The 26,675-nt window shown below is 39.1% G+C and overlaps 1 protein-coding gene across 4 annotated transcripts in view; it reads right to left on the bottom strand.

Moving 5' to 3' along the window:
- LOC111157320 (solute carrier family 10 member 7) overlaps window positions 1–26,675 on the bottom strand; it is a 250,574-nt gene that overhangs the window by 58,652 nt on the left and 165,247 nt on the right. For all 4 annotated transcript variants that reach the window (XM_022518639.1, XM_022518629.1, XM_022518648.1 and 1 more), the window contains one exon: window positions 7,681–7,716. In XM_022518639.1, coding sequence (XP_022374347.1) covers window positions 7,681–7,716 — 36 coding nt within the window. The remainder of the gene's footprint in view (window positions 1–7,680; window positions 7,717–26,675) is intronic.

Below are 26,675 nucleotides of genomic sequence, written 5' to 3'. Positions count from 1 at the left end.
GATGGCCAATTACTAGGGAAACTAATGATGATTGTAGCCTTGAAAGCTGTCACTGATCTGTCTCCCCTACCCTGGCTCTCTCTCTAACATGAACTCTTGAACCATGTAGTCTGAACCGTATAGGTTAGCAGTGAATTTTTTCCTCTAAATTTCTCCCGTGTTCTTTGTTCTTGTTTACCCAAATAAGCCTTAAGTTTCTTTAAGATGATAATTATGCCTTCTTTTTTGTCTTTCCTATGTTACCTACAATATCCATGGTCAAGAAATAATAACTGAGAGCTGGTAGTCTGTCTTAAAATAAACTTTCTCCTTAGAGCCTTGCTTTGAAAGCTTAACTTGGAAAGGAACATTCAAGGGGACACAGAGCCTGGCTGACAGTCCCTTGTGTTCTTTACTAGTTGCATAGCCTCTGATGAGTTACAAAACCTCTTTGAGTCTAAGTTTTCTCATACAAGATGAGGATAATATGTCTTAAGGGAGTCATGGGATTACGTGTGAAGTATATTTTATAGTCACTTGATAAGAATTATTCTCTTTCCTCCCGTTTCCCCCTCTCCTCCCTAAAAAACAAGGTTTCTTAGACAGCGTGGTGGGAATTCGAGCCTACTGAGTTTAAGAACCACTGAAATGGAAAGTATCAGAAGAGAGAGTCACATCAGTGGAACACAGAGTTAGCTCAGAAACAGCCTGCTGTGCATGCATGTGAGTGTACATCCGGGTTTGTATGTGTGTGTGTGTGTGTGTGTGTGTCTAATTATCATAATGCCTTATAAATACCTGCTTGAAGAGAGGCCGGCTTCCTAAGAAATCGAATCATATCCAATCACACGACAGGACGTCAGAGCTAGCAGTGCTCCCACTTACTTCAGGGGTGCTTACCTACTACTGAACAGGTAAGTGTGTGGGTGAATGTTTATCAAATATCCTAAGATACTGATGTGACCATCCCTGTGTATGAAGATGGTCTGATCTATGACTCTGAGGACATGACTTACAGCAGTGGTCTCGGTTTGGACTCTGCATGTTTCCAGAGGCCTTGATGTTCAATGACCTTTATGGCTGGGGTGGAAGTGAACGAGGCCTTGATCTGTCCTCTTAATGGCACAAGCTCGAAGTGTTCCTGACCTTCCCCTGCCAAACATAAACTTATTTAAAGACATCGGTGGTCTATAGAATTATGGAAATTGAGACCATGAACATGGTCTCTAATATATGGTTTCTTTAGGTCACAATTGCATTGAATTAGACGGACCTATTCTATGGTATGAAGATGGTTATGTCCGCCCTTTGTCTTAACTCTCAGAGGAAGTTAAAAAGAAGTTCACATTGTTTCCTTTCATTCCTCAGAGTAAGCAAGAGAAGATGGGGTTGGTTAGATGCTGTGGGGTGGAGAAGTGTCTGTTCATGTCTTCTGCCCATTTTTTGACATGATTATCTGTTTTGTGTGTGCTGAGTTTGAGGAGTTCTTTATAGATCTTGGATATCAGCCCTTTGTCTGTAGTGTCATTTGCGAATATCTTCTCCCATTCCGTGGGTTGCCTCTTTGTTTTGTTGACTGTTTCCTTTGCTGTGCAGAAGCTTTTGATCTTGATGAAGTCCCCAAAATTCATTTTTGCTTTTGTCTCCTTTGCCTTTGGAGACATGTCTGGAAAGAATTTGGTGTGGCCGATGTCAAAGACATTACTGCCTATGTTCTCCTCTAGGATTTTGATAGATTCCTGCCTTATGTTGATGTCTTTTATCCATTTCGAATTTATCTTTGTGTATGGTGTAAGAGAATGGTTGAGTTTCTTTTTTTTTATACCTAGCTGTCCAATTTTCCCAGCACCGTTTATTGAAGAGACTGTCTTTTGTCCACTGTATTTTTTTTCCTGCTTTGTCAAAGATTATTTGACCATAGGGTTGAGGGTCCATATCTGGGCTCTCTATTCTGTTCCACTGGTCTATGTGTCTGTTTTTGTGCCAGTACCATGCTGTCTTGGTGATCACAGCCTTGTAGTAAAGCTTGAAATCAGGCAACATAATGCCCCCAGTTTTGTTTTTCTTTTCCAATACTTCCTTAGCAATTTGGGGTCTTTTCTGGTTCCATACAAATTTTAGGATTGTTTGTTCCAGCTCTTTGAAAAATGCTGGTGCAATTTTGATCGGGATGAAAGTATACATTACATTGAAACTATAGATTGCTCTAGGCAGTATACACATTTTAACAATGTTTCTTCTTCTGATCCATGAGCATGGAATGCTCTTCCGTCTTTTTGTGTCTTCTTCAATTTCTTTCATGAGTGTTCGGTAGTTCCTGGAGTACAGATCCTTTACCTCTTTGGTTAGGTTTATTCCCAGGTATCTTATGGTTCTTGGTGCAATAGTAAATGGAATCGATTCTCTAATTTCCCTTTCTATATTTTCATTGTCAGTGTATAAGAAAGCAACTGATTCCTGTACATTGATTTTTGTATCCTGCCACATTATTGAATTGCTGTATGAGTTTTAGTAGTTTGGGGGTGGAATCTTTTGGGTTTTCCATATAAAGTATCATGTTATCTGCAAAGAAAGAGAGTTTGACTTCTTCTTTGCCAATTTGAATACCTTTTATTTCTTTTTGTTGTCTGATGGTTGTTGCTAGGACTTCTAGTAGGATGCCCCCAGAAGGTAGTCCACTGATATCTTTCCTTCTCTACTCTCTTGGTAATCTCATTCTGTCTAATTTCAAATCCATTTCAATGCTGAGCTCTCCCAAATGTGTATCTCTTATCCAGACCTCTCCTCTGAATTCCAGGCTCAAACAGTCAATGGCTTACTTGACTTCTTTACTTGGATGTCTCAAAGACATCTTTATCCAAATATGTGCAATACTGAGCTCCTTGTAAGTTCCTTTAACCTGTTCAACCTTGCAGTCTTCTCTATTTAGTAAGTGGTAACTCCATCCTTCCAGTTGCACCGACTTCATCATCCTTGACTCTTCTGTTCCTTCATAACCTTTATTCAACCTTTCAGTTCTTTCAAGTTCTACTTCCAACTACTTTCCGCCAGATTTACTCAACCACCTTGGCTCAAGCTAAATAATCTCTTGCCAGGATACTGTACTAGTTTTCTAATTGCTCTTCCTGTCTCCGTCATTAGCTCCTGACAATCTATTCTCAACCCAGCATTCAGAATCATCTATTGGGAAGATATGCCAGAACAAGCCATTCTCTTATCAAAACTCTTTTAATGGTTTCCTGTCTCTCTCAAATTAAAATTTAAAGTCCTTAACAAAGGACTGAAAGGTCCTGCATCATTTGGCACCTGCTATGACCCTGACTTCATTTCCATCTACTCTCCTCCTTGCTCACTGCATTCTAGCCATACTGGCTTGCTCACTATTCCTTAGGACACCATGCACACTCTCAGGTCTTTTCCACTTTCTATTCCTTCCAGCTGGAGCACTCGACCATCAGAAGGCATTAAAGGCTCCCTCATCTCCTCTAGGCCTTTCCCAAATATCATTTTCTCAGTAAGTCCCACCCTTGACTGCTCTATTTAAAACAGTAATTCACCCAACCCATTCTGGCACTTCTTATTCTCCTCCTCACTTTATTTTTCTCTTCAGTATGTATCACTCATCTTATACATTATATTTTCACTTATTTATTGGCTGTTTCTTTCTACAAGTATATAATCTCGACAAGAGCAAAGATGTATCTTTTTTCTCATTGCTATATCCTTGAAAGAAAGTGCCTAGCATGTAAGAAGAACTCGATACTTATTGAATGAGTGACGAGAAAGTTTAAATAACTTTTTTTGAGTAATTTTGCTATAAAACAGTGGACAGAAATGGACAGCAGGTGGGATAAGGTGAGATTTAATTTTTAAGATGTGTAATATTACAGAATACTTATATGTTAGTAGAAATGATCCAGCAGAGATAGAAAATTTGATAATATAGGAGAAAGGGGGAAATCTGTGTGAATCATATTGTTAAGTAGGCAATAAGAGATAACACAACAGGAGGGACTGGCCTTAGAGGAGGGCAAAGACAGTTTATCTATAGAAACAGGAGAAAAGACAAAGACTATAGATGTAGGTAGGTGGGATCTTATAAAATCTCTGATTGCTTCTAATTTCCTCATAGGCTATTTCCTTTCTGCATCGGATGAGATGAAAAACGAGAAGAGGCATCAGAGATTTGAGAAACAAGGAGAAAGTATGAAATGATTCTCTGGAGAGTAGGGATGAGGATTAATTAGGAGAAGGCAATAGGATCACCAGGCACACAGTTAGTTGTCATGAATTTCAAATGAGACCAGTCAGCATGCGAGTGCGTGTTCCAGCCACGTTCAGGTACACATGCAGGAAGGTACAGAGTTGGGTTTAAGCAGGATTGGCACTTTACCATGCAAATATGAAGCAGTAATGTTCTTGATGGCATATGTGATATAGTAATTATAATGATAGACCATGAGATCTAGGCTAGGTAAGATGGGATGTGAGGGTAAGGGAGTGAGGGTAGAGTAGGTTAGAGGCTTTGTTAAGGTGGTAAGGTAAATTAACTGGCCAGTCTAGCAAGTTTGAAGACTTTTTAATTTGGGGAATAGGTCACAAAGATAGGAGCTGTTGGTAAGAGAAGGCATTTCAAAAGGGGATTATGTAAGGATGCGGTTATTGGCAGTAATAAAGTCAAAGGTGTGTGTGACTACAGGGGTGATTGGCTGAGATGAAGTGGAAGGTATTCTTACTGGAGAAGAGGTCAAGAATTTAGAGGCCAGGATATAAGGAGGATCAATTATCTGAAAATTGAAAAACACCAAGAATTAATCTAAGCATACTATTAAAAAAAAGACAATGGGAAGTGCTAACATTTTTTGGACTCAGAGAGTGACCTTGCGTTCTACTGATAATTACAGTAAGAAGCGGTAGCTGGACATATAGGTATATTGGCATAACCTCCAAAGGAATGAAAGTATTTTATGAAGAAGGCATGGGAGATAATCTGGAATTGGTAATGAGGTGCTAGAGAGACACCTTACCCCATTTCAAGGCTCAGTGATATGAAAGACACCTGTAGCAGAAACATGAATCAGAGGACAGGTTTCAGTTGGAGCAAGAGGGTGAAGGGGGACATTCTGAGGAGAGGTCAAGAATACAGAGAACTGAGATTCCATCAGTAAAAATGGCCTTTACCAGCTATTGCACCTGAACACTTAGAAATTTCCATTTTCAAGATATGATTTTAAAGAGACAATTCAATTTTTTGCAGTTGTATTAGTTTCCTCAGCTTCTCTAACAAAATACCACAAACTAGGGGGCTTAAAACAACAGAAATTTGTTGTATAGTTCTGGAAACTATAAGTCTGAAATCAAGCAAGGCCAGGCTCCCTCTGAAGTCTGTAGGGAAGAATCCCTTTTTGCCTCTTCCAGCCATGATATCTGCCATCCAGCAGTCCTTCGTGTTCCTGGCTTGTCTGCACATTCCTCCAATCTCTGTCTCATCACGACCTGCCATTCTCCCTCTGGGTCTGACACCTCTTCTTGTAAGGACACCAGTATTGGATTTAGGGCCCACCCTGCACCAGTATGACTTCATCTTAAATAATTATATCTGCAATGACCCTATTTTCAAATAAGGTCACATTCTGATGTTCTAGGGGTTAGAACTTCAACATATCTTTTGGGAGTACACAATTCAATCCAAACCAGGATGATAGGAAAACACTACAGCTTTTGCGGGATGTGTTCTAATTTAAGTTGCACAGGTTTTTGTCCTGTGCAAAAGTGAAGCCTGGTAATTCAAGTGTTTAAGGAATGACCTTGCTTTGTGAAACACATGACAACCCTAACAGACAAAAAGTATTATATGCCATGCATGTGACGTAAGATCATGTTACACAGACATATCTATTGATGCTGTGTGATGATGTCATTGAACCTATTGGGACAGCCTAATGAGTTAGCTCAGAGGGGAAGCATTAAACTTTGAAGTTGAGGGTCTTGGGGTCTCTTTCACTATTTTTGTAGATCTATTGTTTAAAATGTTGAACCAACTAAAGCTCACTAGCCTCTGTGTCTAAGAGTGGGAGAAAGTTTGCAACAGTGTGATGTCATCATGTTAAAGAGCTGGGAACATTTCTTGTTATGGCTGGAAATGGGCAGGAGAAGGAGAAAAGAACTCATCTGGTTCTGTAGTTATGAGCTGAAACAGGGTCCGAGAGATTCCAGACTCTGTGATACTCAAAGGGCTATCCTAGGTCACAGCCTCATAGTTGTAACTGTGGCTTCTCCTCAGTCATCTTGAAAGAGTCACAGGAAGAGACGACACTCTTTTGCAGTGGAGAAAACCTGCACCACATAACCGTGGTGCTTTCCATTAGTCTTCTGAGGGCCCTCAGACTGGCCTGGATCCTGTGCCTGTTGAGGGTTGCCCCCTCAGAAATCATGATCCAAGGTCTCGGAAAGAACACCAAGGGGTGATCCTAGCTCCTTACATTGAGTGAGCAGTTGGGCACATACCAAGACTTCTCTTCCAAGTGAATGCAAATCAATATTCACTTCAGTATTAATGTGACTCACTGCAAATTCTGAATTGGTAGAATCCAAATTAATGAGGTTTGTTATGCTGAGCAAAGTGATCTGATGATTTGACTCCTCCTAACCTTGTCAGCATGGAGCCAGCATTTCAGAAGGGATGGGGAAGCTGAGGTTTATTACTTGAAGGTAATGTCTTTCATGAAAGATGCAGAATCTAACTGCTTAGGAGGGCATCTCTCCCTCTCCACTTCCTGCACAGCTTGTAAGAAATGAAGTCCCTCACACTATTACTCTAATTGAATTCCAACTTGGGTAATTACACTATAATTAAATAAATTTTCCCCATAGTTTTAATTCTCTGACAAATAGTGCTAGTCAAACAGCTACATTTCACACCCAGAAACGATCCCCAACTCCATTTCAGTGATGAGTGGAGTGATTTATACTTGGGAAATGTTGCGTATGAAAAATGCACAGTCCATAAAATATTTTAGGTATCATTCATGATTACATATGCTTTTCTCAGCATGAGATAACATTAATTTCTATTACAATCTTTCATCTAATTTCTCATATGCTCATCGCCAAAAGAAATAAGACAGTTAATTAGCAGTTCTCATTCTCAGAACAATTTTTGTTTAGTTAACCAGTGGCTGGCATTTTTTATGTCTGAAGTGCATTTCATTTTCCCTGGCATACAACCTAGGTAGGTGTTATTGCTTCCCATTCGACAGATGGAAGAATTGAGGCAGCATTCCCCAGAGTAAGAGAGCCAGTTACTACAAGCCTTGGGACCTAAGTTTTCTCTGGTCCTCTGGTCCTTGGCTCTTTCTATCAAAAACTGGGTCACTAGCAATCACTTCGGTTCTACTAATGAGAAAAGAGAGAGCATATATCTGTGACCTATGTCGCAGGTCATTAATTTGCAATAATTAAGGATTTAGCCCTGGAGTCAGAAGCCTAGTAACTTGGCTCTGATGCCGTCCTTGGATCATGAGACCACAGAGATCCTTTATGTCAACATGTTATTATTTGGTACAGTTCAACTGGAAGAACAAAATGTGATGCCAAGTGGTGCAAAAGGATTCAAATGTCCATTTCATCCTAATGCCCTTTCCTGAAGGGTTGTAGATGGCTTTTAATAAAAGATATTAAAGACAACATCAAAATACTCACAAAAAGCAGCAGTAGCAGGGGTGTTATAACGATGCCCTGAAAGAAATAAAAAAAGAGACGATGATCATTTATCAGCCTGGAAAGCAGGACACTTTTTTTTGCCATTTTAAACTCTGATGCATGGAAATGTTGATCCTTCTCACCTCTGTTTAATAAAATCTAGGTGATAAAGATGAGGGAGCCCCAGTCTTGGCTCTCCCTACCATAAAGCCTTAGCATCTCTATACAATTATTTGTATTTGGTGCCGTTAAACGTACCGTCACCAAATCTTCCTTAAACTTGTCTGCCCTTTTTAAAATGGAAGTTGCTTTCCATGTTGATACGTATCAGTCGGGGGAAGCTGGCAAGCCTTCTCACTCCAAGGCTTTCAACTCTAACTTGGATAAAGTGCCCCCTTTCAAGGGAAGACAGGTGGTTCAGTCCCAGTTGGGGTCCTCTCCTGAGCAAAGACCACGTCAGTTGTGATGAATGAGATGTCGTGATTTTGTAATGTGAACCGATCTCCCCTAGGAAATGAGCTGGGATCTCAAAACTCATTTCACTTGATTAGACTCCATGTCTCCATGGTGGAAGGCAAGTCTTTCATCTAATTCAGCCACACAGGACCACCTTGGTCCCTCTGCCTCCCCTAGGCAGAAAGGAGCAAAAGATTTGTTTTCTGCAATGACAGGAAACAGTTTGAGGCTGTTGTCAATGAGGCAGGATACAAGCTTTTAGGTTTCTTGAAGGTAAATCTTTAAAACTAGGTGTTTGAGTTGGGAGTTAACATGACAGGTTTCAGTTTTAGAGCTGCAGATGATTATTTGCCCCTTTTAGTTCTTGCTTTATCTCTCAATGCTTCATTATGATTTATACAAGAAAAAACATTCTATATTTTTATTAATGAATTCCACTTGGAACTTTAAAATTCCAAAGAGTCTGTGTGTTCGTGTGTTTGTGTATGCATGTATACACACACATGCACGTGTATTGTGTGTGAGAGAAAGAGACAGACAGAGACTATACTGTGCCCAGGATCTAAGGTCTGGGACCACTTCATTACATTTGGAAAAAAGTCCTTTTGATATTTATATGAAATCTTTTCATCATTACAGTAACTAATTCTTTTGGATGTGGCCCAAGAGGGGCGGGCTACCTTTTATGAACATTGTTATGACTTTCTTAGGCAATATACCACATGTGATTTACACATGAAGATTCATAGATGAGTTTGTTTTATAGTTAAGTAATAGAATAAATGCTTCTTTATTGTGCAGACTTTTGCAGCTAGCAATAACGAATACAACATTTTAAGTGTTAATTTGTTTATTAAAATATGTATTATGGCTTATCAACTCTATTGGTGTCTATGAAACAGGTTCTCATCAGCACCTTTAGGAGAGCTAAATGTGCAAAATGCCAAAGTAATTCTAAGAGCTACTGTCTTTCCTTCAATGACATGGAATATACTTAGACCTCAGAAAGAATTCCAAACTTTACAAGGCTATGTGGAAAAGAAAATATCTGGCTATTTCAGTCTATGTGGGAGCTATCTGATTTCAAGTCAATTTGTTTAAACTTTTATTGAAAGTCCACTTATATGACAGGTACTGTTCCATTAATTAGAAGAATTAGTGGAAACTGATCTGGCAGAAAGGAAAACAAGGATGTTCCAGGAAGAGGGAAGGGAATTCACAAAGCTATACAAAGTTGAGCAGGGCGGGGAAGAATATATGAAGTGGAGGCATCAAAAACCAGGTCACCAAGGACCTTGTGGCCAGAAGAGGGAGTCTGAGGTTGATCTGATCAACAATGGCAAACTCCTCAAGAATATCAAGTAAAGGTACAGAAGGCGGTAAATAATTTCGTATACAGAGAAAAAATTGGACTTAGAGTATAAGCTAACCAGTTTTACCTTTGTTATCTATCAATTCACCCATATCCAGATAAAAGAAAGTAGAAACTTGAATTAATATTAATTGTGAAACACCAACAGCACCAATTACACTCATGAGAAACAAGGTACAGTATCTGTGATGGGATTAGAATTTTCAACTAGGATGAATGTTGAGCATCGTCACCACTCAGAGGGCATTTGTCTTATATCAGAGGAGGTGAAGCCACACTGGCACCTTATAAGTACATGGGGACCCACATTCTTCCTGGTGACCACTAATTTTCCTTTGCTGCAGTGGAATACTAAAAGTATTAGTAATAATAACAGGACTATTAATGGCATTTTGCTTCAGCACTTTCATGTAGCACATTCTTAAAATGTGGTCCTCCCCTACTGAAGGAGGTAGTAGGTTGCATCATAGGCCCATTTTATGGATGAGGTAATAGGGGTTCAGAAAAGCTAAGCAAACAGCCCACAGCCATACAGAAAATAAGTGGCAAAGGCAAAACCTGGATTTGACTCTGCTTTGCCCACCCCCAAAGCCAGAACTTCACTTCAGTGACTATGCCCTGGTCCTGGGTGCCAAGTTTCAGCAATCAGTACAGTTTCCGACAGAGTTCTGCTTCAGACATATATATAGTGATTAGCTGCTGTATGATCTTGCTCTCACGGTGATAACCAATTCTTTTTTTTTTTTTTTTAAGATTTTATTTTTTTGACAGACAGAGATCACAAGTAGGCAGAGCGGCAGGCAGAGAGAGAGGAGGAAGCAGGTTCCCCGCTGAGCAGAGAGCCCGATACAGGGCTCGATCCCAGGACCCTGGGACCATGACCACTGAGCCACCCAGGCGCCCCAGTGATAACCAATTCTTAAAGATGATGCTATTTTGGAATGCAGAGCGCTATTATCTTCAGGTTTTTCTGCCTGAATATTTCAAGTGTATAGTTGAACACAACAGCTTCTTTGCAATTCTTCTAAAGATTTAATGATATTTGTTCCTAAAATATTAAAAATTTCCTGGCAAATAGATTGTGTTTTCTAATCCTGGATTCAAGATTCCTCATTATTTCCTTAAAAATGTTTATTCAATTTCATTAATTAAGAATGAATTGTTATACTGTGCTGAAATCTGTTTTTCAATTGTATTAGGAAATGAGTCAGCCACAATGCCATTTATCGTGACAAGAACACCATTAAGTTTTAGCACAGACATTACAATAATTGTTAAAATACTAATAGCCAACATTTTTGGAGTGCTTATCTCACATCAATGATGTGCTAAGAACTTCATGAATGTTATCTTATGGAACTCTCACAACAACCGTATGGGGTAGGTACTATTATTATCCCCATCTCCTACAGAAGGAAACTACGTCTCAGAGATATAGAGTGACCTAGGAAGAGGTGATGCCGGGAATTCAATCTCTGTCTCCCTGATTCCACAGCCTGGGAGCCTGAATGGTATAAATAAAATCTTTGTAGTCTTACCCTATTTCCTCAGGGTTGTATTTTTAGAGTAAACCTGAGAGGAGCTTCAAACTCAGTATGTCTTTTTGATGACATGAAACAAATTGAGAGATCAGCCTTTGTGTGACACGGTTGATACATTTTTTTTAAGTCAGGTTTTTACAAAATTGATGGTAAAAAGGGTGAGCTGAAATGTAAACTGTAACAGCAACAATCACGAGGAGATGGAAAGTCAGACAAACATATTCTTTTCTCTTGGGTATAGAGAAGGCTCAATTTGATTGTCTTTTTTCTCTTCCCCAGTAAATCCTATGTAAATGGATAAAATCAAAGAGGTGGTAGATGAGCACTTCTAGCAAAAGATGTTACCCCTCTGCTTGCAGATTCAAGGTCAAGACATAGTTTTAGCATCCTTGCAATTGGGATGGAGTGCTAAGCTTTCTGATTGCAACACCTGAAGAAGTCAAGTCACAAAGTGACTGGCTTTGATTGGCTCTCAAAAAAGCCTTCAGAAAATCCATTTACACCTCTGATGTGAATAACTGGGTGAATATATTTCAATGGCTTCAGTGGGAAGGAAAAAAAGTGTCAAATCTCAGACACTGAGATTTAGTCACAATACAAGCCCCCCCAAACCCTCAAATAACAACAAAAACAACAACAAAACTGTAAATGTTCCTCTCAGCGGTAATGTTAGTTAAAAAGGCAAAACTTAAGTGAATTATCATTTTTTAAAAATAGGAAATGTTGTCAAAAGACTTTGCTGCAACAACTATTGTGATCACACAGAAACCAAAATTGACTTCTTAGGTGTCTGTCTCTAGGATGTTGAATGTTAAGGCTTGGAAAAGGTGCTTTTTATTTTTTAATTAAAAGGCAATCACTTAATTTTTACAGAATAACAGAAACTCCTCTGAAGTGTGACCCCCTCTGTCTCCCTCACTTGCTCACCAGTGAGGTGAGGCTATGATGGCTATGCTTTCGAGGGAGAACCCACAGAGAGGCAATGTTCTTCTGAAGGCACACGATGACCTTTCACAACAAAGAAGCTCTCTTTTCAATGATCCCAAACCGTCTCCACAGTCGCCCTGCCTTCCCCTTCGGAGCAACTTAGGGCACGTCTCACCCTTCCTGTCTTGGGATGGCCTTTTAATTGCTGCTTTTGAGTGGTGTAAATAAAATCTCTGCGCTCTTCAACTATTGCCTCAAGCCTACAATTTAAGAATAATGCCGAGATGAGCATTTGGGGGCCCACACTAAGTCTTTTCCAGGCTAAATAAAGGTCATTAGGCAGCCCCCTCAACATGACTCCCCTAGGGTAGGGCTCTGAGGCTCCTCTTAGACCTAATCTCCTTCAGGTGAACCTAAGCGCACATAGCACTCATTTCTTTCTTTCTTTCTTTCTTTTTTTTTTTATTTCTTTTCAGCGTAACAGAATTCATTGTTTATGCACCACACCCAGTGCTCCATGCAATACGTGCCCTCCATAATACCCACCACCTGGCTCCCCCAACCTCCCATCCCCCGCCCCTTCAGAAGCCTCAGATTGTTTTTCAGAGTCCATAGTCTCTCATGGTTCATCTCCCCTTCCAATTTCCCTCAACTCCCTTCATAGCACTCATTTCATGACAATTGAGCAAAACTTGGAGCTTTGATCCTGGAGCACTAACAGGGCAATCCAAGGATTATTTAATTACCTGGAGGGAGGTATATACTTCTGTTTGACTTTTATTTACTAGTAATTCAGGCTCAGAAATTACATGCTAACTTATACAGTATTGTCCATTAGGTATAGAAATAATTTCTGTCTAGTAGAAAAAAAAGATGACAAAGGTTATGGTCTTACTACCCTATAGGTATTAGCCAGTTTTGTCCTTAACCTAGTGAACTTATTTTGGTATTCTTTTCTGATGGACTATGTAATCCCTACTTCTTCTTCTTTTTTTTTTTAAGTTTTATTTATGGGGGGGGGAGGAGGAGGGACACAGGGACAAAGAGAATCCCAAGCAGACTCCCTGCTGAGAAACTCCCCCTCACTGCCCCAACACAGGGCTCGATTCCACAACCTAGAGATCATGATATGAGCCAAAACCAAGAGTCAAATGCTTAACTGAGGTACCCAGGTGCCCCTATAATCCCCATTTCTATAACCTCTTAGAAATCAACTTTACCATCCTGCTGGTTCCCCTATTATTCAGTTAAATAAATGTTTGACAGGAGCTCATTTTATATTTGTAAGAAAGTCATGTTTTCAGCTTTTGAAAATTCTACTTTGATAGCTACTTTACTCTGAACCTTGCACTTTTGTTAATGCTAAGATGGCTTTTTTTTTTAAGGGTTAATGCCAACTAAAACTCCCAGTTTGTCTTCACATGTTGTCCAGTAGTCAGTATACAATGGTATCTTAAAAAGTTCAAGAGAAGGGCTGCCTTGGTGGCTCAGTGGGCTAAGCCTTCGTCTTCGGCTCAGGTCACAAGCCCAGGGTCCTGGGATCAAGCCCCCCATCGGGCTCTCTGCTCAGCGGGGAGCTTGCTTCCCCTCCTTCTCTCTCTGCCTGCCTCTCTGCCTTCTTGTGATCTCCGTCTGTCAAATAAATAAAATCTTCAAAAAAGAAAAAAAGTTCAAGAGAAGTTTATTCTTGTTGAACTAATATGTAATGAGTGAGATTGGCCAATACATCCTAAGCAATAAATTATAAAGTGGTGGTATGGTCAGGATATATGGTCTCCAGAGAATATGACCTGATAAACACGGATCTCAGAGCAAACATCAGAGTAAACTTCATAAAGTAAAGAAAAAGGCATTAGGAGTAGTAGCTGGAAAGAAAGTTGTGGTTGATTGGTGGGAAAGGGCCTCTTTCCTCTTACCTGCCTACACTTTCCTCTTTAAAACTGGACCTTCACAGAGTGAATGGCTCAACACCCCCAAATTAAGCATTTCTCAGTACATTCATAGCTCTGTCAGGGGAAGAAGGTTCCTAGCAGCTGGCTTGAGCATTCTGGTGTGTCTGCCAGGCACAGGGCACTATAGTAAAGACAGTGGCATCAGACTATGGGAGCTAGATAACACCAGCCACTAAAAACATCCAGTCAGTTCTCTCTAGTCTAAGTCCATGTTTGCCAAGAAAATGTTGAAAAATAGTTTTGTTTTCCAAGTAGCATTTTTGGTAGAAAGAGAGCACGCGGGGCGCCTGGGTGGCTCAGTGGGTTAAAGCCTCTGCCTTCGGCTTGGGTCATGATCCCAGGGTTCTGGGATCGAGCCCCACATCAGGCTCTCCGCTCAGCAGGGAGCCTGCTTCCTCTTTTCTCTCTGCCTGCCTCTCTGCCTACTTGCAATCTCTATCTGTCAAATAAATAAATAAAATCTTAAAAGAAAAAAAAAAAAGGAAAAGAGCATGCGGACTAGCTGACCTCAGGCTCTTAAAACACAACCATATTGAGGTGTGCTAAACACAGTGAGTTTCTGGACCTGCAGAGCTAAGGATCTATTTCTGGATTCTGGGACTCCATGGGAGCAACAGTACCTTATGAGGCCTTGCAGGAATGACAGCTAGCTCGTCTCAGTGACATACATTTAATTAAAGAAACGTTACTGAGTGCTAACCATGTATCACACATCACAGGAGCTGATGAGAAAAAGATTCCAAAGTCTCCTTAGCACAGAAAACTGCGGCCATTTTGAAGTGGACTTTTACATAAAACTCCAAAAAATAGTTTCTGTGAAGATTATCTTGGAATACCTCTGTTCTTTCTTTCCTATTTTTCTTCTCCTACAACCACTGGTGGGCATTGTTTACCTCACTAATGTACTTAGTGCATGATTTATGCTATGGTTCTTGCCCACAAGGAGTTCCCATTATAGAAAGCAGTTCTACCCATCCTTCTGTAACTTCGACACTTCTGTTAAGCAACACCTCTACTGTCTTATTCCCAAAAGATTGTGGCGTTTCTTCAGACTAAAATGAATGGTCTTATGTACATAGTAAGTGTTATCTTATTAGATTTGGCCTAGTATCTTCTGAGATTTTGATCTGTCACTGATAAATTCAGCAAATACCTACTTGATGACTCCTCCATCAGGCCCCATTAGATGAGGGATAGTGGCCAATGAAACATGTACAATGATATCCTCAGCGCTTTACAGAAGACAGAAAAGCAACCACAGTAAAACGGTGAGTGTTTAAAATTACAGTCTCAGCATGCTACAAGAGTGCTTAACAGGGAGGTGAGAGCAGTTTGATGACAACTGAAAGCAGAGTGGGAGTGGGGCACATAAAGAAGGGGCAGCCCCGGAGAAGGCGGGTGGGGAGAGAACACAGAGGGAGGGAGGAGGGGCCTTACAAAGGCTTTGGAGGCAAGAAGAACATACAGCCAACTGCAGGTGAAGGGTAGAGTGTGGGGAGGGCCATGGGAGAGATGAAGCTAGAAGCCCGATGAAGCAGGAAGGCCTAATCATCCATGCTGAGGAGTGCGGCTTCATTTCAAGGCAAGGGGAAGCCACTGAGAGAATTATGGAGGCGTGGATCTAGGGGAAGGGCCTGGAGCCAGGGCTGGATGATACCCATGTTTAGGCAGAAATCAGTCTGGGTGTAATTTGGAAAAGAGGTTAAAATGGTGGGAAATTAAAAGGAGGGAGACTAATGAAGAGGCTGTTCAGTAATCCAGGCAGAGGTGGATTCGGGCTAAGGTGACAGAAGCTTAATGATCAAGACAGAGATATCGCATCCTCAAGAAGTATTTGACATGTGGACTGGTAGATTTACTAAATATTGAGGGAGGGATGGCAATTAAAAGGATGGACAGAGGGCTTCTTTGTCTTCTAAATTAAGTGAGTTTTGACCAAATAGGGAGGTTGTGGAGACAATTACTGAGCCACAGTAGACTTGGGATGTATGAAGATCAATTTTTCTTTAGGAAGATGACGGATCTGAGAAGTCTATAAGGCCTCCAATTAGAGACACTTTAGTTGGATAGATGGGACAGAAGCTCAATCTAGGGTGGACAGTGGCTACAGATGAGTGAGTCCTCACCATACAGTCAGTGGCTTACTATGACAGAGAAGGAAAGAAGTTCAGGAATACAGAATACACATTAAAGCTCAGAGGAGACCTAGCAGAAAATGGTTTCAATGGGATAACTAGTGTGGACGTTAAGCTGGATTGAGGGCTAAAAAGGAAGAGGAGAGCGAGAGAGAGTTTGGACATTCTTTGAAGAAATCTATCAAGAAAGAAAGAAGGAGGGAGAGAGAGAGAGAGAGAGGAAGGAAGGAAGGAAGGATGGATGGATGGATGGATGGATGGATGGATAAATCTGGCTACCAAGAGGAGGAGAGATAGAGCCATAACTGGAGGGGAATCAATATGTGAGAAAGGAAGTATATTGGTTTTTGTTTTGCTGTTTGTTTGCTTTGCTTTTGAAAGGTGAAACTTGGGGATTTCCAAAATTCATTAAAAAAGAAGAAGAAGAAGAAGAAACAAAGTCAATGGGGCTGGAGGGCGTGGACGATTAGAAAATAGAAGGGATTATACTTATTACCTTAAGGAGGCAGCAGGGAAGGAGTCCCAGTGCACAGCTGCAGGGTTTAACTTTAGGAAGGGGGTGGGCTGACAGCTCTTCATTGTAAAAAGGGAGAAAAGGATAGATTAGGCAGAGATAAAGACAAACTTGCATGTGTTTGATGTTAGAAAGTTGAAGGGACTTTCATTTAAGAGCTTCTATTTTCTTTTCTTTTCTTTTTTTAAAAGATTTTATTTATTTTACAGAGAGAGATCACAAGTAGGCAGAGAGGCAAGCAGAGAGAGAGAGGAGGAAGCAGGCTCTCTGCCAAGCAGAGAGCCCAATGCAGGACTCGATCCCAGGACCCTGAGATCATGACCTGAGTTGAAGGCAAAGGCTTAACCCACTGAGCCACCCAGGTGCCCCGAGAGCTTCTATTTTCTATATTAAGTAGGTGAAGTTCAGGCAGGGGCAAGTCAGTGATTGGAAAACCTGTGTAGTGACTAATGGGAACGGGTATCTAAGACAGTGATGGGGCTCAGATTTCACCATCTTGTGAAGGTAACAAGTTAGCTGACCATGGCGTCATGGATACTGGAAGAAAACACAAGACTCCTGGGTCATAGCCACAGGGTGGTATCACTCACAGGATAGGAAGCCGACTAAGTGAGCATCAGCTCCCCTCGCCCCCAAGTCAAGCAGGGTGGTGTAAATGGGCTCAGATGGATGCCTGCACCTATGGTGGGTTGCATTCCAGAAAAGAAATACTGAGTTTAGGGATCCAAATCTTTTATAAGGGACAGAAAGCATGCTTATCATTTGCTCTAGAGGGAAATACTATCTTTATATTTCCGTGGCAGTAAGTGTACCTGCCATTTGTTCCAGAGGGAGATACTATTTCTATCTTTCAAGGCCATTCACTATAGAAACATTCCTGAGAAGATAGCTGAGAACAAAGGGCCATCAGTGCCTCTGATGACAAGATGTACAGAGATGTGAGAGATATATGGAGAACTGTCTTCCAACAGAGGAAATGTCCAGCAGGCCATCCCAGCTGATATTGGTTATCTCAACATTTGAGTTATCAAACTTGCTCCCTTCAAATACCCTTACTTATACAGGAGAATGATAATTAATTAATTTATTTTTTTAAGAATGATAATTAGATAGTGATTTTTAAATGACCAGAAAAAGCTCTCCAAGAGGACACTGATCCTCTAACATTTCTTGAACATTATGATTAAAATAAGTAAGAGTCTAACCAACTGAGCTGACTTCCAACTCATACTTAGCTCTCTCTCTTTTTTTAAATTGGGGAATTTTCTAAATGTATGTTTCAAATCTAGATTCCTGCTAGACTAAACTGTGGTCTTTGGGCCACCAGCACTGGTCTCGCAGGAATTGCTGAATTTCAGACCCCATCCCAGGTCTATTGTATCATCATCTGGATTTTTAACAAGATCTCCAGAATACTTGTAGACACATTAAAATTCAAAAAGAACTGATTTAGTTCTAGAGCAGGGGGAGGCAAACTTTTTCTGAATAGGGCCAAATAACAATTATTTCAGGGTTTGCTGGCCAGACAGCTCTGTTGCAATTACTCAACTGTGGGCGCCTGGCTGGCTCAGTGGGTTAAAGCCTCTGCCTTCAGCTCAGGTCATGATCCCAGGGTCCTGGGATCGAGCCCCACATCGGGCTCTCTGCTCAGCAGGAAGCCTGCTTCCCTTTCCTCTTTCTCTCTGCCTGCCTCTCAGCCTACTTGTGATCTCTGTCAAATAAATAAATAACATCTTTAAAAAACAAACAAACAAACACTCAACTGTGTTACTGTAGCTGAAAAGCAACCGAAGTCAATAAGGAAACAAATGCGCATGGTCAAATTTGGCCCAAGGGCTGTAGTTTGGACCCCTGCTCTAAGGTGTTGTTTTGGATTAGCAGTTATATTTTAAAAAGAAATGCATAAGTGTAATAAATTTTTACTTTTAAGAACTTGGGTTTTTGGTGGACCCACACTGGCTTCCAAATATCACAGCATGTTCCTTTGTAACTGCTTATACCACACTACTTAATTACCCTTACTTCAATTTTTCTCCAGACTGAAAACAAAATGACCAGTTAATAGTGTGTAAAATCTACTTTCTTCCCCTTTTTGATATTTGCAGTGACATTTGCACATGCCCAGCTGCTGATTCTACTCCTTTTCTTTATGATTTGTCAAAGATAGCAATTCAGCAATCTCATATGTTAGTTTTCTCAGGACTCTATGAAGTAATTTGTCTGGGTCAGAAGACAGAGTCTGCTAATCTTGGGCCTACTTTCCTTTTGCCAATATTTACTTTACCGTTTCTAATCTGAAGATGATTCTCTTTGCCAAAGATGATGGAAGCAAATGGAAGGGCCAGGGAGTGGGGAGTGGTGTGTGGTGTGTGTGTGTGTGTGTGTGTGTGTGTAAATGAAAGCAGGATGCTGGATAGTGGGCAGAATGTGTGGAGTTTAGAGTCCTGACATCCAGAGCTGTATGGGAAAAAGGATAAACACAAGAACACAAAAGGGAAATAACATGTACATTGCTAATTAGAATATGGTGATATATGTTAAGGCTGAAAAAACAGTGTTCAAATTCACAATTTTTCTTTTTACCCTTTAAGTGAAAAAGTAAATCTTCTTTTCTGACTATGTAAACTCGTGGATCTGTATTAAAACTATTAACTTTGCTTTTTCTATCTAGATTAAGAGGGATAAGGACAATCTGAAGTTCAACTAAAGCCTGAAGTAAGATGGATGTGGAAATTTTCTGTATTTTTCAATAATCTTTCATGTAAATGTCTTCTAAGTTTACAGATTTAACATGCAATAAGTAATTTTCCAAAGGAGACTCTTAAAAATGCTTTTCTGTAGAGTATATATTGGACCAAAGAGGCAGCAAAAGGAAACGAAGTCAAAATTGCTTTTTGATGACACGAGCTTTCAAGGCTGAGCAAGGATTTGTCAAGGTTCAATTTGGCCTGCAAGGCCTCCACTGTGGTCACATGGCTGCAATCTGGTGTGTCGTGGTGGTTTTCTTTTCCCTGGGAATACATGTAACAGCCTATGAAAGATCATTAGCAGCACAACAAATATTATATAGAAGAAGCACAACTCTCTTAAAATGCCAAGAGGATGGTCCCACATTATGCAATGGTCAGCCAAAGTGTCTGAATCTTATACACAGGAGCTGGTAGTTTCAGTGATACCAAATACAGGCTTCATAACAATAGTCAACATTTACTAATGGACACTATGTACCAGGAACTGTGCTATGTGCTTCACAAATATTATTTAATTTAAAATTCCAATAATAAATTGATTATCCCAATTTTATAGGTGAGAAAAGAGAAGCTTATAGAGACTATGGCTAGGCTAAAGGAAGTACCAGGAGGCAGAACTCCAGCCAAAGAAATAAAAATAAAGGTTGAGAGGTCAAGAGATGGTCTAAAGGGAAGAAAAGTTGTTAGAAAGGAAAAAAAAAAAAAAGAGCAAAGAAGGAAGTAGGAAATGTAAAAAGTATTCAGAAAATGGATTGTAGGAAACCAACATAAAATATGTAATATAAATTAAAAATAGGATCAAAGATTATAAATACAATCTGGCAGTGGTATAGGAATATATGAAAAGAATGCACTAAGGAATTCTCTCCAGGCCATGAAAATAACACTGAATATTTACTACCCATTGGCTTAAAAGATTCAATGTGTATCTGTCCTTTTGCTCATTGATGCCTTTTACAGAACAGGATACTTGCCACATACTAGACACTTGACTAGATACTTAACATTTTTTTTGCTGAACAAATGAATGAATGTGTATCCACAAATGTTTCTTTTAGGGAAGAGCATATCCTTTAGATGAGAAACACACACTTTCTCAAATGCTTTAAAACCCTATGTTTGTCATCATAATGAGACTAGCTGACATTCACTGAATGCCTACTCTGTGTGTGTCAGGAACTGTTCTATATACTCTTCATGTGTACTAACTATTCAATCCTCACCACAATCCTCTGAGAATGGTGCCACTATGATTCCCACTATATAGAGGAGAAAACAGAGATATACGGACAGAAGAATTAGACAAAATTCCCAAGCAATAAATGGCAGAGCAGGAGGCAAGCAATGTATCTGGCTCCAGAATCCATGGTCTCTACCACCATGTGTTTATACAGTGGTTAGGAGTTCTTGGAGAAGTTAGAGATATCCGAGAATTCTAGCTAAAAGGAATCTCAAGGGGTGCCTGGGTGGCTCAGTGGGTTAAGCCTCTGCCTTTGGCTCAGGTCATGATCTTGGGGTCCTGGGATCAAGCCCCATGTCGGGCTCCCTGCTCAGTGGGGAGCCTGCTTCCCCCTCTCTCTGTGCCTGCCTTTCTGCCTACTCATGATCTCTCTCTCTCTCTGTCAAATAAATAAATAAAATCTTTTAAAAAATAGATAAAAATAAAAGGAATCTCGAGAATCATTTGCTGTCTCACTTTACAGATTGCAAAATTGAGGCCTAAGAGTGTCTCTCACCCACAGCCCAGAGTTGGTGGAAACACGAAGCAGAGGACAGTAAGTGCTTCAAATTCCCTGCCCACTTCTTTATTTCTGATACCTCATTGTCTCCTATAAGCCAGCTAGGTGACTTAAGTAAGTCTAAGTGACTTAAGTAAGAGAAAGACTTACTTACAGAAGACCTGAAAACTATTCCTCAGCACTACTGCATATATTTATATGTCGAAAGCAAAAAGGACATAGAGAATAAAATTAGACCAGGTGCTGCCTTCCTCCCATCCCAGAAAGGCTCATGAATTTCCAGCAAGGCTATGGGAGAACATTTGTGCAAAATTTTGTGAAAGCAAGGTAGAGATATGGAGGATAAAAAAGAGGGAATGATATGAGGGTTCAGTGAGGAGAGAGAAGGGAGGCAATGAAAAGTGATTTGTGGAGATCTAGAGAAGGGCCTTTAATGAAGGCCTCTGGATGTTAAAGTAAATATATGGAATAATTATTAATTGATTTTCTTTTAAATAAGACATTTGAAAGAACAGTGCAATCAAAACTAGAGTTCAGAGTTATGACAGACCTTGACCATAAAAAAACAACAAACAAACAAACAAGAAAAGCCATACTGTGTCTAGACATGTGAAATGAATGGGTTTGGCAGAGCCCATCCATTCCTTTTGGATGCATCTAAGTGACAGCACACACTGCTGTTAAATCTGGCTGTGACGATCAATACTGAGTGCAAAAATGGACAGAATGAATGGAGACAGCTGCACTCTACTTGCCTTGTCTCATATATCAATGGCCTGATTTATTCTGGTTTTTATCATATTCCTTAGCTAAAGCCATTCCTGCAGCTTAGAAAACTGGTCCTGAGCTTTGTGATTCAGAGAGGCTTCAGCTGAGAGAAGAGGGGAACGGACCAATGGTCCTCACGTGAGCATCCTTAGTCCACAAGCCCTCTCAACCTTACCAAGGCAGAGGCAGTAGGATTCTGATGTTCAGCCCGACTTTAAGAAGTCGCCTTTCCTGACTCACCCCATTACCATCAACATGTACTTTGAATAGGTTTCTCCTTAATAACATGTTTATTTTTATTAGGTATCAGTGGGCAGAAAAGGAAAAACATACAATGTGATACTGAGGTCTGAACTGGATGGATCCTAGACCCTGAACCTCTCTAAGGCAGTGCTCCCCAAAGCCTGGCAGAATTCCTAGAGGCAGAAGGAAAAACAGTGATGAGATGAGGAAGAACATTAATTTATCAGCTTATTACAATTGGTAAACATACTTTTGTCATTTTATGATCATGTGCTTTTTCTGGTATAAAAAGTTTAATAATTGTGGAGGTTCTTCAGAAAATTAAAAATAGTGCTGCCCTATGAGCCAGCAAATGCACTACTATATATTTACCCCAAAGATACAGATGTAGTAAAAAGAAGGGCCATATGTACTCCAATGTTCACAGCAGCAATGTCCACAATAGGCAAACTGTGGAAAGAGTCAAGATGCCCTTCAACAGATGAATGGATAAAGAAGATGTGGTCCATATATACAATGGAATATTACTCAGCCATCAGAAAGGATGAATACCCAACTTTTGCATCAGCATGGATGGGACTGGAGGAGATTATGCTAAGTGACATAATTCAAGCAGGGAAAGTCAATTATATGGTTTCACTCATTTGTGTAACATAAGGAATAGCATGGAGGACATTAGAAGGAAGGGGAAAATGAAGGGGGTGGTGAATCAGAGGGGGATAAGAACCATGAGAGACTATGTACTCCAGGAAACAAACAGGGATTTAGATGAGAGGGGGGTGGGGACGGGTGAGCCTGGTGATGGGTATTAAGGAGGGCACATATTGCATGGAGCATTGGGTGTTAAACGCAAACAGTGAATAATGGAACACCGTATCAAAAAACTAATGATGTACTATATGGTGACTAACATAACATAATAACAAAAACATTTAATATTTAATAAAAGTAAACCACTTCTTTTATAATCAAGTTTCACCTCTAGACTCGGAAAAATGCAAAAGAGCTAGCTTAAAAATTTTTTTTTGTGCTTAGACTTTGGTCCTCCAAATTCCCAGGGTAAATTACTAAAAAGAGTCCTCATTTTTGGTTATATAATTATATACAGCTAATTCCTCTTAATGTTTCAGTGAAGACTCATTCCTATACAATTACTTCTGGATCAGCACTGTTGGCTGTTGCCACTAAAGAGTTATTAAGGAGGAGGAGCACCTGGCTGGCTCAGTCCATAGAGCACAACACTCTTGATATTGAGGTAAGTTCAAGCCCCACATTTGTAGAGATTACTTAAAAAATTAAAATCTTAAAAAAAGTTTTTAAGAAGAATAGCCAATGTTTCCATTCAGAAATGACTGTAAGGATATTCATATCAGATATTTATTTTTAAATGTTGTCTGCTAACCACTTCTATATCTTTGGAACTAAAAAGTGCCAGAGAATAAGAAATGATCATCTGGTCAATTACACCAAGGAACTTAAGAGTCTTTAAGAAAATTGAAAATCTATGTCAACATAATTTTTCTAGTTCCCCAGTAGAGGGCAACTTCTACACACTTTGACAGTTTAAAAAAAAAAAAAAAATCTATGCATACCACATCAATAAGAACCACTGTTATGTTTAAAATAAAACAATACACTTATGTCTATGAATGGATTTTCACTAACAGGTAGCTATAAAATGTCATGAAATTTTAAATACGTAATTAGGAATTGAGTACATTTAATGTGTAATTAGCATTTTATGATTAATATGTGTTACTGCAGAAACTTTAAAGTAGCAACCATTTAGGTCACTATGGTAGAACTATCAGTATCTGAAATATACAAGGCAAATGATGAGAGTAGTGTTCTTTAGTAAACATTTTGATTGAATTTCATTATGACTGAGTTCCAAATACAGCTAATGTGAATACATAAAGTCTTTAATAAGACAAATACACACAAAAAGGCCATAACACAAACATCTCAGGGTACGACTGAATGTCATTGTTATTACAGACTTTGAAATAATACTTACTAGTGTTCATGTTTTAAATGACATCAGATATAAGAATGCAACTGCACATATTTACTTAAATATATGTAAATAGAGTAAAATTCTACTATAATACATGCCATTACTATACAATTTGGACATAATGTGATATGTTCTTATTCATTCATTCAACACTTATTTACTGAGCATTATGTGCCAGATACTATCCTAGAGGTCAAGGATACAGTGTGACAAACTGACAAAATTCTCTGCCTTCTCGAAGCTTATACTTCCCATAATAAAAAGTAATCTGTCATAAGGCCTTCTGAAAAGATAAATCTAAAAGACAGATGCTGTGTCCTGCAATGTTAGTTTCTTTTTTTTCCTAAAAAAAGGCTTTGTTTTTATTACGGATAGATATTACTTGAAAAAAATGAAATAGTTCATAATCTTGATACTCAAAGAACTCTCGTTGACCTTAAATAATGTAAAACATGAATTGGATTGGAAAAATCTTATTTGTATAGACAAATAATGAAAAGTGAAATAGTCTAATACTTCACTCTCCCCCAGAAATGTTAAGTTTCTTGTGACTCCCTCCAGAAAATAAAATAAATATACCAGTATCCATCCACCCATCCATCCCTCTACCCACTCACACAACCATCTAAACCTTTCTGAATTATTCAAATGTGCTCTTAAGAAAATTGTACTATACACAGTATTTTGCACATAGATTTATTTTTCTCACTTCATGGTCCTTGAATATATAACTGTACCTCATTCTTTTATTTGACTCATTTTTTAATGTGTCAGTATTTTATAACATTCCATCTCTAAACATCTCAAACTTCTAATTTTAAAAGAAATTATACAGTTTTGTCTGAAATTGATTAAGAGCTGTGGTATGTAGTGTTAATTAGTATAGTTCCATCTATGAAGACTGGGAATTCATGGACTTCAAAAAGAAGCCTGGAAAAATGACCTTTAATTTATTATAGAGAAGCAAATAAAAATAAATAAATAAAAGGAATCAGCAACTGTTTTGGATAAAAAAAAAAAAAACTTACCAATACCTCCATTAGGTCACATGTAATGTAACAATCTTTTAAAGAGTATCTCTGGCTGTGAACTAGAAATAGTAAATTTTTATAATACTTCTGTTATAAAATCAATATTTTTTATTTCCACTTAAACTCTTTAATTAAATAGCTAAGAATGACTTTATCTTATTCTATTTATAATACTGCTTAATCCTTATATTTATTCCAGTATCATATTTGATGTTAAAATGTGATCAGAATTTTTAAATTTACAAAAATATTATGCAAAATAAAATACAAAGCACTAGGTGGTGCTGTGGGACCTTCCAGATAAACCAATGCCACAAAGTTCTTCTCTAGATAAATTAGTTGTGTGGCTGTTTCTATATATTTAAATGTACATTAAATATTGTTTCTAGATAAACCAATGCCACGTAAGTAATAAGCATTAACATAATGCAAAACCAAGTTTTGACAGATGACCTCAGGAAGACATGACCCTTTTCATAATTATATACCTCAACTCCCATGTTAAACTATTAAAAACGTCCTTATATAATAAATGTCATTTTTGAGGCATGCTTCTCAATTAATTGTTATTTTTCACCTGATTTTAAAGTTATTTTTTTGTAAGTCCAAGAATAAAAAACCTAACAATTATTTCTTATCAAATAATTTTCTACTAGAAGATTTCTTATGTCACAGAAAATTAATCTTATTGGGCTCTATTTTTCAATTCTCCCAGATGTGGCTACTTGTTGTAGCAATGTTAATTTAAATGCTGAAAGCAGCCAGACTGACAAGGGAAGTGTCTGAATCGGGCGATATGTAAAATAATAAGGAGTGGGGATAACCTAGAAAAAGCATAGAGTGTATGCATTCAAATTCAGATGAAAGACAAAACTAACACGCACACCCAGACACACACACATCACTAGACAGGTCAAAGAAAGCATATCTTTGTTTGCAGCATGGCCTATGGGCCACTCTGCTGTGACCTCTGACTAAGCCCCAACCTGTCCCCAGCCACTTACCTGTGAGTGACACATCTTAAAAGAAAAGTCGAGAATTTCAGTTCAAATGAAGGAATGCAAACAGTGATTTAGTTGTTATTCTGGAATGCTCTCTTAATCACATATGTATGTTCCTCTTTAAAACAAGTTCCTAATGATTCAGGAAATAAACTATAGTAGTCAAGACCATCAATTGTCCTGTTGGGCTGTTTCGAAGAAAAGCATAGATTTCGCAGCCTTTTTAATCAGCATGGCTTTTCCTCTCCCCACTTTTATGATCGTGGGGGGACAAAAATGAAGTATTTAATATCGCATAGGTAGAAATACATGATTAGACTAAACTAAAAAAGGGCCAAATTATTTTCACTAGTAGTGATGGGAGCTTACATTGTAGGTACAAGATGTGATCAAAAGGAATGACAATGAACTTTTGACACATACAACAAAACTCATCTAAAGGAATGTTGTTCTTCAAGCTTGTCATTGGGAGAAGCCAAACTCATTTGTAAATGACACATCGTTGCAAACATTTTAGTTGCCTTCAGAATAGAGCTTGTGGGCCACGTA

Source organism: Enhydra lutris, unplaced genomic scaffold (genome assembly GCF_002288905.1).
Source record: "Enhydra lutris kenyoni isolate GAN:26980312 unplaced genomic scaffold, ASM228890v2 scaffoldscaffold3, whole genome shotgun sequence".
Classification (NCBI taxonomy): Eukaryota; Metazoa; Chordata; class Mammalia; order Carnivora; family Mustelidae; genus Enhydra; species Enhydra lutris.
The sequence above is the reverse complement of the archived record's forward strand: the minus strand, read 5'-3'. Positions and strand labels throughout refer to the sequence as shown.